Source organism: Erythrolamprus reginae, chromosome 4 (assembly GCF_031021105.1).
Source record: "Erythrolamprus reginae isolate rEryReg1 chromosome 4, rEryReg1.hap1, whole genome shotgun sequence".
Taxonomy (NCBI): Eukaryota; Metazoa; Chordata; class Lepidosauria; order Squamata; family Dipsadidae; genus Erythrolamprus; species Erythrolamprus reginae.
Window position 1 is genome coordinate 125,345,787 of NC_091953.1, and position 15,334 is coordinate 125,361,120.

The 15,334-nt window shown below is 44.7% G+C and overlaps 1 protein-coding gene across 2 annotated transcripts in view; it reads right to left on the minus strand.

The window, feature by feature from the left end:
• Positions 1-13,475: 13,475 nt before the first annotated feature.
• UCHL3 (ubiquitin C-terminal hydrolase L3) overlaps positions 13,476-15,334 on the minus strand; it is a 37,601-nt gene continuing 35,742 nt past the window's right edge. For both annotated transcript variants that reach the window (XM_070751349.1, XM_070751348.1), the window contains exons 8-9: positions 14,206-14,264; positions 13,476-13,681 (exon numbers count right to left, since the gene is read on the minus strand). In XM_070751349.1, the coding sequence (XP_070607450.1) occupies positions 13,598-13,681; positions 14,206-14,264 (143 nt within the window). In that variant the 3' untranslated portion in view covers positions 13,476-13,597. The remainder of the gene's footprint in view (positions 13,682-14,205; positions 14,265-15,334) is intronic.

The following is a 15,334-nucleotide window of genomic DNA, read 5'->3' on the forward strand; positions in this document are numbered from 1 at the left end:
AGAGGTCCCCAACCTTTTTTGCACCAGGGACCGGCTTTAAGCTAGACCAGTTTTCCATGGCCCGGTGGGGGGGGGGGGCTTTGGTCATATGGGGGTGAGGTTATGGAGGGGTGGAGCCAGGGCCGCCATCAGGAATTTTGGGGCCCCATACAGCCTAAGTGTCTGGGGGGGCCCTCCCCGCCATTTTAAAACTACTTTATTTTGCGACATACCAATTATGTATGAAATTTACCTTCTTTGGGGAGGGGTGAAAGGGGAGAGTAAGAGAAGAAGGAGTGAAAGAAGGGAATGAGGGAGGAAAGAAGGGAGGAAGGAAAAGGAAAGCAAGAAATGGAGGGAGGAAAGGAAGGAAGGAAGGAAAGAAAGAAAGAAAGAAAGAAAGAAAGAAAGAAAGAAAGAAAGAAAGGGGGAAGGGACAGGAACAGAGGAAGGAAGCAAGGAAACTTATGAAAGGGGAGAGTAAGAGAGGAAAGACTGAAGGAAGGGAAGGAGGGAAGAAGGTAGGAAGGAGAAAGAAAAGAAGAAATAGAGGAAGGGAAGGTAAAAGAGAGAAAGAAAAAGAGCAAGAAAGAAAGCAAGCAAGAAAGAAAGAGAATGAAAGAGAAATAAAAATAGAGAGGGGGAATGAAAGAAATGGAAGGAGGGAAGGAAGGAGAGAAAGCAAGAGAAAGAAAGAAAGCAAGAGAGAGAAAAAAGAATGAAAGAGCAAGAGAGCAAGAGAGCAAAAGAAAGAGAGAAAGAAAGAAAGGCAACTTCAAAGAAAGGCTCACTGAGCATCTCTCACTCTCTTTCTATCCCTCTTTCTTTCTCTCTCTTCCTTTCTCTCTCTCCTCTTCCTTTATCTCCTCTTTCTCTCTCCCTCTCTCTTTCTCTCCCCCCTCTCTCCCCCCTCTTTCCCTCTCTCCCTCTCTTGCTATCTCTCCCCCCTCTCCCTCTCTCTTTCTCTCTCTCCCTCTCTTGCTATCTCTTTCTCTCCCCCCTCTCTCCCTCTCTCTTTCTCTCTCTCCCTCTCTTGCTATCTCTTTCTCCCCCCTCTCTCCCTCTCTCCTTCTCCCTCTCCCTCTCTTTCTCTCTCCCCCCCTCTCTCTCTTTCTCTCTCTCCCTCTCTTGCTATCTCTTTCTCTCTCTTTCTCCCCCCTCTCTCCCTCTCTCTTTCTCCCTCTCCCTCTCTTTCTCTCTCTCCCCCCTCTCTCCCTCTCTCTTTCTCTCTCTTGCTATCTCTTTCTCTCTCTTTCTCCCCCCTCTCTCCCTCTCTCCTTCTCCCTCTCCCTCTCTTTCTCTCTCCCCCTCTCTCTCTCTTTCTCTCTCTCCCTCTCTTGCTATCTCTTTCTCTCTCTTTCTCCCCCCTCTCTCCCTCTCTCTTTCTCCCTCTCCCTCTCTTTCTCTCTCTCTCCCCCCTCTCTCCCTCTCTCTTTCTCTCTCTCCCTCTCTTGCTATCTCTTTCTCTCTCTTTCTCCCCCTCTCTCCCTCTCTCTTTCTCCCTCTCCCTCCACTCACCCATCCCGGGGGTCTTTTTCGGACTTGCCAATCCAAGTCACGCAGCCTTGCGGAGCTCCTGGTGGTCTCTCATCCCCGAATCAGCCAGGTAAACACGGCCCCCTCTTCCCTGGCCCGAAACCAGCAAAGGTTGGGGGAATTTCTGCGCAACCCCGGCCACTTTCGGGGTTAAATTCCTCTCCCCGCCCTCTCCGCACCTCCGAAGGGAGCAGGGCAGCGTTGCTGGGCTGGCCAATTCTGGGCAGGGGGCGAATTCCTCCCGGGGGGGTGGAGGTGTGGATGTGTGCGTGCGCCCAGAAGGCGTCCAAACTTTACCCGGCGGAGCTCTGCAAACACGAGGCAGGGAGGGAGGGAGGCCGTTGCCCGGCCAGCGGGCACCAAACAGGGCAGGGCTCCATGGGAGGGGAGGGGGCGCCCCGCGTGGGACCCCCCCCGGCAGGCTCCGTCCGGTCGGGAAAAAGGAGGGCAGGGGTCTCTCAGCTGGGGCGGCGCTGGGGGCGCTCTGCACACGCTCAGGGGGGCCGAAGCTGCGTGTGAAAGGGAAGGGGAGGGGCACCTCGCGGCTGGGGGCTGCCTGGCTTTGAGTTTTTGGCTGGGGGGGAGTTAGGAAGGTCCTACTTCTCCCCCCCCAGCCAAAAACTCAAAGCCTATCTGCTGGATACGGGCGATGAGTGGGACAGAGCGGCGCGGAAGCCTCTTGCAGCAGCTGCCACAGCCACCGGCTTCGGCGCCGCTCGTCCCACTCATCGCCCGTATCCAGCAGATAGGCTTTGAGTTTTTGGCTGGGGGGGGGAGAAGTAGGACCTTCCTAAGTCCCCCCCCAGCCAAAAACTCAAAGCCAGGCAGCCCCCAGCCGCCAAAGGAGCCTCCTGATTCTCCCCGCCCTGCCCGACGCCCCACCCTGTCCTGCATAATGTCCTCTGCCGGGAGGGCAGCGGCGCCGCGGACCGGCTGGAAAACCCCAACAGCCCGGTCCCGGTCTGCGGACCGGCGGTTGGGGACCTCTGCTCTAATTGATATATTCTATTCCTAAATTTTCACTTCTATTCTTTCTCTAATATATTTTACTTGAGTATAACCTCTATAACCTTCATTGTATATCATTGTGCATTGGAATAAATAAATAAATAAAATAAAATAAATAAAAATAAAAAGGCGACACTTAAACACATTACACCCCAATCACGCTGATAAGCCATGTGAGTTTTTTCAGCGAAAAGATCACCTAGCTGAGTTTCATGTCTAAAGTGGGACTAGAACTCACATCTCCTGGTTCCTAGTTCAGTGCGATCACCGGTAGACCAATCGGGCTCTTGAATGGAGCTTTACAAACACCACCAACCCCCATTTCCCTTGTGCCATCCAGCTGTGGGCTCAAGTTTTCTTCCAGAGGCAAATCTGGAACACAGATTTGCGGGTTAGAGATGCAATTTATTCTGCACCACATCTACACACCACAAGCCACTTCCTGCCTGAAGATGAATTCCAAGAAAGCTAGGAATGCGCTTACCGAAGGGATAACAAAACCCCAGCAGCCCTCTTAGCTGACCTTGGAACCACAAAGTCCAGATTTGCTTTGGCTGATGTCCCCAAGATTCCAACCATCATAGTTTAGGAAACAGACTTTGGCCTGTTGTGATTTACTCAATAATATTAGCTTGCAATGCAAGCATTAAAATATTCCTGTTAGGTCGCAGCGTAGATTAATAGCGTAGGCACAGGGCGTTCCATCCAACATCTCTACCGCAAATGTATTTATAGAGAGGAACCTTGTGCATGTTTATTATTTTATAGCCCTGGAAGCATTGTTCTTCCCCCCAAAAAATTAAAAAAGTTTCTTTGAAAAACTCCAATTATCTAGAGGATTCAAAGTCGGGTTTTTTGCAGGTCAAAATTCTGTTCAGGCGCCTCTCCTATTATTTCAATGCATCATTTCAATTCATATCTGCAGAAGATTTATAACATGGAAATAGGAATGATGATGCTATTAAGTTGCAGAATGCAATCCCAGGAACAGCTACAGATAGTTCTCGACTTATGACAATTCATTTAGTGACTGTTTAAAGTTACAACGGCACTGAAAAAAAAGGGGGTTGGTTTTTTTAAATAAAACTTTATTTTTTTCACCAAACTTACACAAACATCCATACATACCATATTTTTGGGAGTATAAGACAAACCAAAGATGCACCTTAGTTTTTGGGGAGGAAACTAGGGGAAAGAATCTGCTTACCAGATATTCTTTTGACTAGCATCCTTAGTTTGGTCAGCTTCAGCACATTATTTTATCCCCTGGTTAGGGCTTTAAAAAAAAAACACCTTTTTTGAAGAGAGTAACAATGAAAGAGCTTGCAAGCCAGCAAGAGTTGGAAACATTGTTAGAACCTGGTTAGGTCTGGAAAGAAAAATTCTGAGCAAGTAGAGCAATGGAAAAAACCCTGCAAAGACTTAGGGCTTGGAAAACATTCTTCGCAGAGAGTAACAATGAAAGAACCTGCAAGATAAGAGCTAGGAAGATCATTAGCACTTAGTTAGGGCTGGAGGGAAAAAAAGCTTCGAAAAAAGCTGCATTCAGAGTATAGGACACATCTGAATTTTTGCTGTAGCTAATCTTCCAGACATATTCATTATCCCTTAATTTTAGGCCTATTCCTCCCTCTCCTCGATTTATATTTTTACTCATCATTCGTTGTTTTTAATTCTATCATTTTCATCACTTCTAAATGCCCTACATTTCTAAATTTGTACCAATTCTCGACTTATGAAGTTTTCACACAACCATTGCAGCATCCCTCTGTTCATACCATCAAAATTCGGATGCTTGGCGACAGACTCCGACTTTGCAGTATCCCGCAGTTATGTGATCTCACAAGCAAAGTCAATGGAGAAGATGCCCTTAAACAACTGTGTTACTAATTTAACACCTGCAGTGATTTAACTTCTTAAAACGGGGCCAAACACACTAAACAAATGTCTAAGAAAATAAGAAGAGCCATGCTGAATTGGACCAAAGCCCATCGAGTCCAGTATTCATTCATTCTTTCTTTTTCTTTCTTTCTTTCTTTCTTTCTTTCTTTTTCTTTCTTTCTCTCACTCTTTCTTTCTCTCTCTCTCTTCCTTCCTTCCTTCCTTTCTTTCTTTCTTTCCTTCCTTATTTATTTATTTATTTACTTACTTACTTATTTATATATTTATCCAATACACAATACATAATGAAGAGAATAGACATGTAGTAATATATATAAAGAAAAGGATAGAAGAAAATATATAAAAATAGAGGAGAAGATATATGAAAGGAAGAAAAGATATATGAGATAAAGGAGAGACAATTGGACAGGGGACGAAAGGCACACTGGTGCACTTAAGCACGCCCTTTACTGACCTCTTAGGAACCTGGAGAGGTCAATTGTGGATAGTCTAAGGGAAAAATGTTGGGGGTTAGGGGTTGAGACTATTGACTCCAGTAATGAGTTCCACGCTTCGACAACTCGATTGTTAAAGTCATATTTTTTACAGTCAAGTTTGGAGCGGTTAACATTAAGTTTGAATCTGTTGCGTGCTCTTGTGTTCTTGCAGTTGAAGCTGAAGTAGTCATTGACAGGCAGGACATTGCAGCATATGATCTTGTGGGCAATACTTAGATCGTGTTTTAGGCGTCGTAGTTCTAAGCTTTCTAGACCCAGAATTGTTAGTCTATTTTCGTAGGGTATTCTGTTTCGAATGGAGGATTCGGTGTCACACAGTGGCTTACCAATTGTCCATGGGGATCTTGAGCAGAAAGAGAAGGCAAAACCCTCCCTTTCCCTTGACCCCCAACAAATGGTACCCAAGGGAATCCTGTCTGCCCCAACCAACATAGAGGCGGCATTTGGACATACGTTTCATCCTTTTCAATAATCACCAATACACTTGGCTTCCATGAATCTGTCTAATCCTGCCTTGAAGCTATCAAGGCTGACAGCTGTCACAACTTCTTGTGGAAGTGAATTCCATAAACCAACGACCCTCTGGAAGAAGAAATATTTCCCTTGATTTGTCCTCACTTTCTTACCTATGAGCTTTAGGGAGTGCCCCCTTGTCCTAGAATTGTGTGATAGAGAAAATATTTTTTCTCTATCTACCTTTTCTATCACATGCATGATTTTATACCCTTTGATCAAGTCACCCCTTAAACGCCGTCTTTCAAGGCTGAAGAGACCAAGGCGTTGCAACCTAGTTTCATAAGGGAGGTGCTCCATTTCCTTGATCATTCTTGTTGCCCTTTTTTTTTTTTTTGCATCTTTCTTGTTGCCCATTTTTGCATTGCCTCACAAAAAGGTTGGGCTGTTGTGGTCATAAGTCGAGGACTGCTTGTATTTTAAAACGACAGGTTTTTCCTCCACCAACCCAAAAGCAACAACAACAACAAAAGAGTGCTTTCTTTGGTACTCCCCAATTATTTAGAGCATTCCAGACGGTTTCTGCATTTCAAGATTCCGATCAGGAGCCTATTCCTTTATTTCACGCATCATTTCCTCACTACAAAGGGTTTACAAGTTGGCCTAAGGATCACGTTAAGGGGAGGCAGGAATTATAATGCCATTAAAAGTTGCAGAATGCAATTTCAGGCGCAGCTACTTGGGCACGGACTTCATCGCTGCGCATTTTAGAGTTAGACCAAGGTTACACCCGTCCTGGAAAGCAGTTTCGCTGTTATTATTATTATTATTATTATCAGTACAACACAGCAAACGAGATCACTATGCTGGATTTTGTATTTCATCACCAGTCGGGCACTTCCCAAGCACCTAGGACTGCGTGATGTAACGGCGAATTATGTTTGCCGATCCCAGTAAAGTGGCCTTTTGCAATTGACAGATGGAGATTTTGTCAATTCCGATGGTTTTCAAATGTCCGCTGAGATCCTTTGGTACTACGCCCAGCGTGCCAAGTACCACTGGGACCACTTTCACTGGCTTATGCCAGAGTCGTTGCAGCTCGATTTTTAGATCTTCGTATTTCACTAATTTCTCTAGCTGCTTCTCCTCAATTCTGCTGTCTCCTGGGATTGCGATGTCGATGATCCATACTTTCTTTTTCTCCACGATCACAATGTCTGGTGTGTTATGCTTCAGAATTCGGTCAGTCTGAAGTCGGAAGTCCCACAGTAGTTTTGCTTGCTCACTTTTGACCACTTTTTCGGGCTTATGATCCAACCAGTTCTTTGCCACTGGTAAATGGTAGTTCCGGCACAAGTTCCAGTGGTTGTTGTTGTTGTTGTTATTATTATTATTATTATTATTATTATTATTATTATTATTAATTAGATTTGTATGCCGCCCCTCTCCGAAGACAACAATAGTAGAAACAATATAACAGTGAAACAAATCTAATATTTAAAAAATAAAACATATCTAAAACCCCAGCAATTAAAACCATACAACACATACATACCAAACATAAAATATAGAAGCCTGGGGAGGATGTCTCAATTCCCCCATGCCTGGTGATAAAGGTGGGTCTTGAGTAATTTGCGAAAGACAAGGAGGGTGGGGGCTGTTGGTGTGAAGGAAAGGTAGGTAGGGCTTGCTACTCTATTCATGTCAGCCGAGATGCTTCAATCTCACCCCACAGACTCAAGAGATGGCGGCATTGTCCCCACATGTGAGAAGGGGGCCTTTGTGCAGTCCCGTGGGGGAACGGAAAGCATTTGTTGACTGTGTCCACATCAATGGCAGCTATTGTTCTCCTGGAAGGGAGATGTCAGCGTGGAGCTTCGCAGCCTCTTTTGATGATGCTGGGAACAGGCATCCTGCCCTATTCAGAGATGTCAACACAAATGTTTCAGCTAACACACACTCCCCTTCCCCAACACACACCCTGCTTCTCTCTCCCCACTAGCTGGATAGTCCACAAATGTAACTGCAGACAAATGAATTCCACCGATGCCTCCAAACTTCTGAAAACTCATTTTTTTAAAAAGGACTCATTTTCATCTAGCCATCTACAGAGTCGGCCTTCTCCAGGTCCCGTCAACTAGACAATGTCATTTGGCGGGACCTAGGGGAAGAGCCTTCTCTGTGGGGGGGCCGGCCCTCTGGAATCAGCTCTCCCTAGAGATTTGCACCTGCCCCCACTCTCCTCGCCTAGAAGAGCCTTCCATTTCTCCACTCCCAACAGAATACCCTAAGCAACTAGACTTACAATCCTAGGTTTAGAAAGCTTAGAACTACGTCGCCTTAAACACGACCTAAGCAAAGCCCATAAAATCCTCTGCTACAACGTCCTTCCTGTCAACGACTACTTCAGCTTCAACCGCGACAACACACGAGCACACAACAGATACAAACTTAAAGCAAACCGCTCCGAACTCGACTGCAGGAAATACGGAGTAGTTGATGCATGGAATTCACTACTTGACTCTGTAGTATCATCACCTAACCCCCAAAACTTTACCCTTAGACTATCTACTGTTGACCTCTCCCGATTTCTAAGAGGTCAGTAAGGGGCGTGCATAAGTGCGCCATAAGTGCTTCTGTCCCGTCTTAATGTTTCTCTCTTACTAGTATCATCTATATAAACATTGTTATATCTTTGCATACATATTTGAGCAGTAAATAAACAAATAAAATAAATTGTCTGGCACAGATAGGCCTTATGAACTTGTTTACAGCCTACTCAAGGTCAATGGCATCGGCAGCCCAGATGTGGAAGACCTAACGGACGGCGTGCCCACCTGACACCTTGGGACATTGGGATTGGTAGCGGGGTTACTTGGAAGGGTTTGGGGTTCCTTCGTATATGCACAACGATGGGCCGCCTGACTTACTTCCTACTGGAGCGCCTTCGGAGGCCATTGTGGGCGCACGTGTGGCCATCGGTTGAATGCGTGCCCACCAGCGCAAGATTTGGTTTTTCCGCATGCACAGCAAGCCAAGTCATGCGTGAGGACATGCGCGAGAGTGAGATATTGGCCTTTTTCACCGACATTTTTGCTTCCGCAGAAGCAAAAAATCACCAAAAATTGCCGAAATCTTGCTCTCACACACATCTTTGTGTGAGATTTGGCTTGCTCCCCATGCTCAGAAGCCAAATCGCGCATGGAGGTGGGTCAGGGGCACGCAACTGCGCACGCATTCTGGAATTTTCTACAAGAGCCGCGAACCTGGGCACATTGCCTACTGCCCACCACTGAATATGCATCTTGCGCGCCTTTTGCCTCAGAACTTGCTTTCCTTTGGTTGCTATCACTTATTGTCTAGCAAAAGTACAGTGATACCTCTACTTACAAACTTAATTCGTTCTGTGACCAGGTTCTTAAGTAGAAAAGTTTGTAAGTAGAAGCCATTTTTCCCACAGGAATTAATGTAAAAGCAAATAATGCATGTGATTGGGGAAACCACAGGGAGGGTGGAGGCCCTGTTTCCTCCCTGGAGATTCCTAGAGAGGCCCCACGGGGGCTTCTCCCCGCCTTTTCCGGCCCTGTTTTCTCCCCGGAGATTTCTAGAGAGGACCCACAGAGGCTTCTCCCTGCCTTTTCCGGCCCTGTTTCCTCCCCGGAGATTCCTAGAGAGCCCCCAAGGAGGATTCTCCCTGCCTTTTCCGGCCCCGTTTCCTCCCCGGAGATTCCTAGAGAGGCCCCACGAAGGCTTCTCCCCGCCTTTTCCGGCCCTGTTTCCTCCCCGGAGATTCCTAGAGAGCCCCCACGGAGGCTTCTCCCCACCTTTTCCGGCCCTGTTTTCTCCCCGGAGATTTCTAGAGAGGACCCACAGAGGCTTCTCCCTGCCTTTTCCGGCCCCGTTTCCTCCCCGGAGATTCCTAGAGAGGACACACAGAGGCTTCTCCCCGCCTTTTCTGGCTCTGTTTTCTCCAGGGACATTCCTAGAGAGGACCCACGGAGGCTTCTCCCTGCCTTTTCCGGCCCTGTTTCCTCCCCGGAGATTCCTAGAGAGGCCCCACGAAGGCTTCTCCCCACCTTTTCCGGCCCTGTTTCCTCCCCGGAGATTCCTAGAGAGCCCCCATGGAGGCTTCTCTTTGCCTTTTCTGGCCCTGTTTCCTCCCCGGATATTCCTAGAGAGGCCTCACGGAGGCTTCTCCCCATCTTTTCCAGCCCTGTTTCCTCCCAGGAGATTCCTAGATAGGCATCATGGAGGCTTCTTCCTGCCTTTTCTGGCCCTGTTTCCTGCCAGAAGATTCCCAGAGAGGCCCCATGGAGGCTTCTCCCTGCCTTTTTCAGCCCTGTTTCCTCCGTGGAGATTCCTAGAGGCCCCACGGAGGCTTCTCCCCATCTTTTCCGGCCCTGTTTTCTCCCAGAAGATTCCTAGAGGCCCCACGGAGGCTTCTTCCCACCTTTTCTGGCCCTGTTTCCTGCCAGAAGATTCCTAGAGAGGCCCCACGGAAGCTTCTCTGTACCTTTTCTGTCCCTGTTTCCTCCCAGATTCCTAGAGAGGCCCCACGAAGGCTTCTCCCTGCGTTTTCTGGCCCTGTTTCCTCCCAGGAGATTCCTAGAGATGCCCCACGGAGGCTTCTCCCTGCCTTTTCCGGTTACAGTTTCGGAGGCTCAGGTTAGTAAGTGGAAAATGGTTCTTGAGTAGAGGCAAAAAAATCTTGAACACCCGCTTCTTATCTAGAAATGTTTGTAAGTAGAGGCGTTCTTAGGTAGAGGTACCACTCTACTCTCACAAATGGAGTTGTGGTTTTTCTTTCCTGGACTTTGAATGGAAGCACACCTGACATAGGCTGAACTAGAAAGATAAGACTGGACCCAGGACACGTTTTTGGGGTAGCTCCTCCTTGCTTCTTTTAGTTATTTTGCTGTGGCCAGAGAGGGCTGGAAGGCCTGCTGAGTGACCAAAAGAAGGCTGGAAGGCCTGCTGAGTGACCAAATGACCAAGAGCCAAATATCCTGTTTTTATTTTCCTAGAGGCTCTCCTCCCTGAGTAATTCACACACATTCCTGAACCTCTCCTCCTCAAAAAAACTAAAACATTAGAGAAGAGTGGTGGCGAATTACATACTGAGAACTTGGCACCACGGAGAAGAACTGTGGGTTTCTCTAGTCTTGGAAGACAGCTAACAGATTGGCTCTGCTGGGTTGCATTTCTCCCTCTCCAGAATTAAGATTAAAATCCTGGTCTTTCCCCACTCTGCTTTAGGATTTGGCTGTTTAGCAACAGAAATAAAAGGCTGCATGTTAAACCCGTTTAATTGACTTTTTAAAAAAATCAAACTTGCTGCTCTACAGTCATTTTAAAATGTTACTCGCATTATCTCCTTAGTTCGCATTTCTGTCAACTGCATTTTGAGGTAGTTAATGCTTTTATCTGCTGTGATTTTTATAATGGCTGATTTTAAATGTTTTTTTTATGTTTCTTAAGTTGTTAAGTTGCCCAAAATCATTGCATATGAGATGGGCGGCAAATAACAGAAACATAGAAACATAGAAGACTGACAGCAGAAAAAGACCTCATGGTCCATCTAGTCTGCCCTTATACTATTTCCTGTATTTTACCTTAGGATGGATATATGTTTATCCCAGGCATGTTTACATTCAGTTACTGTGGATTTACCAACCACGTCTGCTGGAAGTTTGTTCCAAGCATCTACTTCTCTTTCAGTAAAATAATATTTTCTCACGTTACTTTTAATCTTTCCCCCAACTAACCTGATTGTGCCCCCTTGTTGTGTTCACTTTCCTATTAAAAACACTTCCCCCCTGAACCTTATTTAACCCTTTAACATGTTTAAATGTTTAAATCATGTCCCCCCATTTCCCTTCTGTCCTCCAGACTATACAGATTGCGTTCATGAAGTCTTTCCTGATACGTTTTTGCTTAAGACTTTCCACCATTTTTTTAGCCTGTCTTTGGACCCGTTCAATTTTATCAATATCTTTTTGTAGGTGAACTGAACACAGTATTCCAAATGTGGCCTCTCCAGCACTGTATATAACGGGATCATAATCTCCCTCTTCCTGTTTGTTATACCTCTAGCTATGCAGCCAAGCATTCTACTCGCTTTCAGCTACCGCCTGACTGCACTGTTTTGAGACTGTCAGAAATCACGACCCCTAAATCCTTCTCTTCTGAAGTGTTTGCTTTAGTTAGTGTAATAAAATGTCTTCAAGAAATGTTCCTCCTCCTCCTCCTCTTTTCTGCAAACCCTACTCCCTTCTAACATTGATGATGTTACCTAGTTGGGGTAATGAAAGTTCTGCTAGAAAATAACCAAGCTCAGAAATTACCAAGGACCTCAGAGTCTTCCTCTTCGTCCTCTTTTCTGCAAATCCTACTCCCTTCTAACATTGATATTTATTTGATTTGACATCTATGCCGCCCAATCTCATACGACTCAGGGGATTGTTTGTTAGTACTAAACTGTTTGTTAGTACTATGTTGGGTTTGGCAATATATAAAATAAACCAACAATGTATGCTTACATGTATTAGAACGCTATTGCTTTAAGAGCTAGTGCTACAGAAGGCCACAAGAGGGAGCCAGAAGCGTGATTCACTCTCTCTGCTATTTTCTGCTATTCCTGTTTTGTCTTTGTGACTATGCTGTAGTAAGAACTGTGTGTTCATATGATGGTTTATGTATTTGTAAGCTGAACAAGTAAGTTTATAATATGCAGTCTGCATTGGTTGCCGATCAGTTTCTGGTCACAATTCAAAGTGTTGGTTATGACCTATAAAGCCCTTCATGGCACCGGACCAGATTATCTCCAGGACTGCCTTTTGCCGCACAAATCCCAGCGACCAGTTAGGTCCCACAGAGTGGGCCTTCTCCGGGTCCCATCAACTAAACAATGTCGTTTGGTGGGACCCAGGGGAAGAGCCTTCTCTGTAGCGGCCCCGGTCCTCTGGAACCAACTCCCCCCAGAGATTAGAATTGCCCCCACACTCCTTGCCTTTCGTAAGCTCTTTAAAACCCACCTCTGCCATCAGGCATGGGGGAACTGAGATATTCTTCCCCCCTAGGCCTTTACAATTTATGCATGGTATGTTTGTATGTATGTTTGGTTTTATAAATAAGGGTTTTTTAGTTGTTTTAGTTGTTTTAGTATTGGATTGTTACATGCTCTAAGAGCACCAAAGACCTCTCATTTCAACCCTGACTTACAAAAATTATCCTTTATCCAAAGTCAGGGTAATCAATTTGGGGTAAAATTAACGTTCTTTGTGTTGTACATACTCCTGGTCAGTTGGAGGATGATGAAGATATTGAGGACTCTGATTCAGATAGTGTTTATGAATGAGTGGGGGGGGGGGTTACAGGTAGTAGAACAGGTGGGAGGCCAGCCACAGGATGGGGCTATGAGTTCAGGATCTAGTGAGGGAGAATCAGACACTCACTGGGTTAACCCTAAATTCAGAAGGGCCCAAAAACGTAGAGAACAGAGGTCTGCAAGAAGATATTAAGGAGAGGAATGGGTTAAATACTGTAGTGATGTATTTGGCACGTCAGGGGGTCAGTGGGGAAGAAGGGTGGAGTTTCAACATTGCCGATGAGAAAAATGGATGCTTTTCTTGCCACTCTCAAGTAAGCAAAAGTATTTTGTGTTGATTAACAGTCAGGGCTGCAGTTTTTAGAGATCATGCATTTAGGAAAATAAATCTTGTTAAGTGGAGAAGGAGAAGGAATGTGAGAAATGCGGTCAAGGGAGATAACAGACCAACAGATAAGTGCGTGTATGAAATGTGTTTGAATTCCAGAAGAGCAGAGAAATAAATGGAGTTTCTTTATTCATGATATAATGCATTTAATAAGAGTTATTTGTAATTGCTAAATTTCTACCAGAAACCGGAACACTTTGGATGGGTGGTCATTTCACTGAGCTGGGGGTGCCACCTTCTTGTGTGTTATGCTACACAGCACTTCCTCTTCCCATAAGTCAACTGCACGATTTTTGTGTTAATCATAGCCAGGGCCTTCCTAACAGCTTCTCATTATGTAAATTTTCATCGCGTAAACACGGAGAAAAGGTCACAGGAAGCAAAGGGTGATCTGAAATTTAATTAAACCTCAATGTTATCAAAATTTGATCATGGTGGATTTTTGGTGGGTAAAATATAATTTCGTTACAGTACATTAGATGCCAATTCCTCTTGCGTAATAGTGATTTAGGCAGCTGCTAAAGCAATTGCGTTGAACCTCAACTCATCGGGATCGCGTTCCATGAATTTCTTGCATACTCCTACAGCGTCCTAGGAAGAAAACCACAAAGAGATAACCACACACACAGTATCGCCGTCTCTGTCTACACAACCATTTTTATTAAACTAATAAAAAAATAAATTTGAAAAATAAACATCATGGAGTTTTGAATTTACCAAACTTGTTTCCAGCTCATTATCTGTCTCCCCCACTCCCCAATTTTTAGTTTTGTTTTACATATACATAGAAACTCACTTAACAACGGGCTCAATTGCGGTCATAAGTCAAGGACTTGTTTCTTTCTAGACTGCTTTTCTGATGGGGAAGAGAGTGAGCCCCTGCTGCAGGGAAGGGCTACCAAAATTTTTACTACCACACTGTGGGTGTGGATTGTGCAGGACGCCCTGCATTTTCTTTCAACATCTTTCAGTGCAAATTGGGTGCTCTGGGGTGGAGCTCCATTTTTGCTACCCCACTGTGTCCCCCCCCCCATCCGGGAAGCAGCCCACCCCTGCCCGTCTGCTTTCCTAAAGTAAATCCAATAAAACGGTAACAAATGGCTGAAAATTCCTACCTCTAGAAACGTGTCGACATTGGACCTCCCGTGGCTTATCGGGAAAGGCTTGCGTCCATCTGTTGGGATGGAGAAAATTCATTCTTCATCGGTCAGAAAAGAAAGGGGCTCCACCTTCCCACCTCCCATAGCTGCCTCCCACGATTTCTCAAAGCCTCATAAGGTCGTGTCATCTGCCAATCACCATCACTTTACGTTTGCCCCCCAATTTAAACAATATTTATTTATTTATTAAATTTATTTTTGAAAAATAGTTTATATACATTAAAAACAACACAAAAGGAAAAGCAAAACAACAAGAACAAAACCACAACAAAAAACAGATATAGATTGTAAAAACATTGCATTGTTGATTAATACATTAGTATTTTACACTTAACCCCGCAGGGTTTTCTTACGGCTATGCCTATCAACATATTGATTACTGTGGTTATTTACCTTATATACAAACTTGTTTTGCTTTTTTCTGCCTTAAAGTAATTCAGTTAATACAAATCGTATATTCGATTAAGTACCGTTTTAAAGAGATTATTAATTAGACAAATTTAATATCTTTACATTTATAATTAGTTCATTAATATACTCTTGTTTTGCTTTTCTTAGTTCTAAACATTCAAAAAATATATTCCGAGTCTTCTTTGTCATTTAGTTTCATAATCATCATATCTGCTTCCACACACTGCATAATTTTTCTAATCAGCATATATTCATCCAGTATCACTTTTTATTTCCAGTTTTGTGCAATAGTGATTCTGGCTGTGGTTGGGATATGTAATGTTACGTAATCCCACCTCTGCCGCCAGGCATGGGGGAATTGAGATCCTCTTTCCCCCTAGGCCTTTACAATTCTATGCATGGTATGTATGTATGTATGTATGTTTGGTTTTTATATTAATTGATTTTTAATCATCAATACCAAATTACTATTGTACACTGTTTTATTGTCGCTGTTAGCCGCCCCGAGTCTCTGGAGAGGGGCGGCATACAAATCCAATAAATAAATAAATAAATAATAAATAATCATGTTTTATTTTTCTATTTTTTGGTCTCATCATCTCTTTACCCCGAGTCTTCGGAGAGGGGCGGCATACAAATCTAATAAATTATTGTTATTTACCAAAGGGGCATC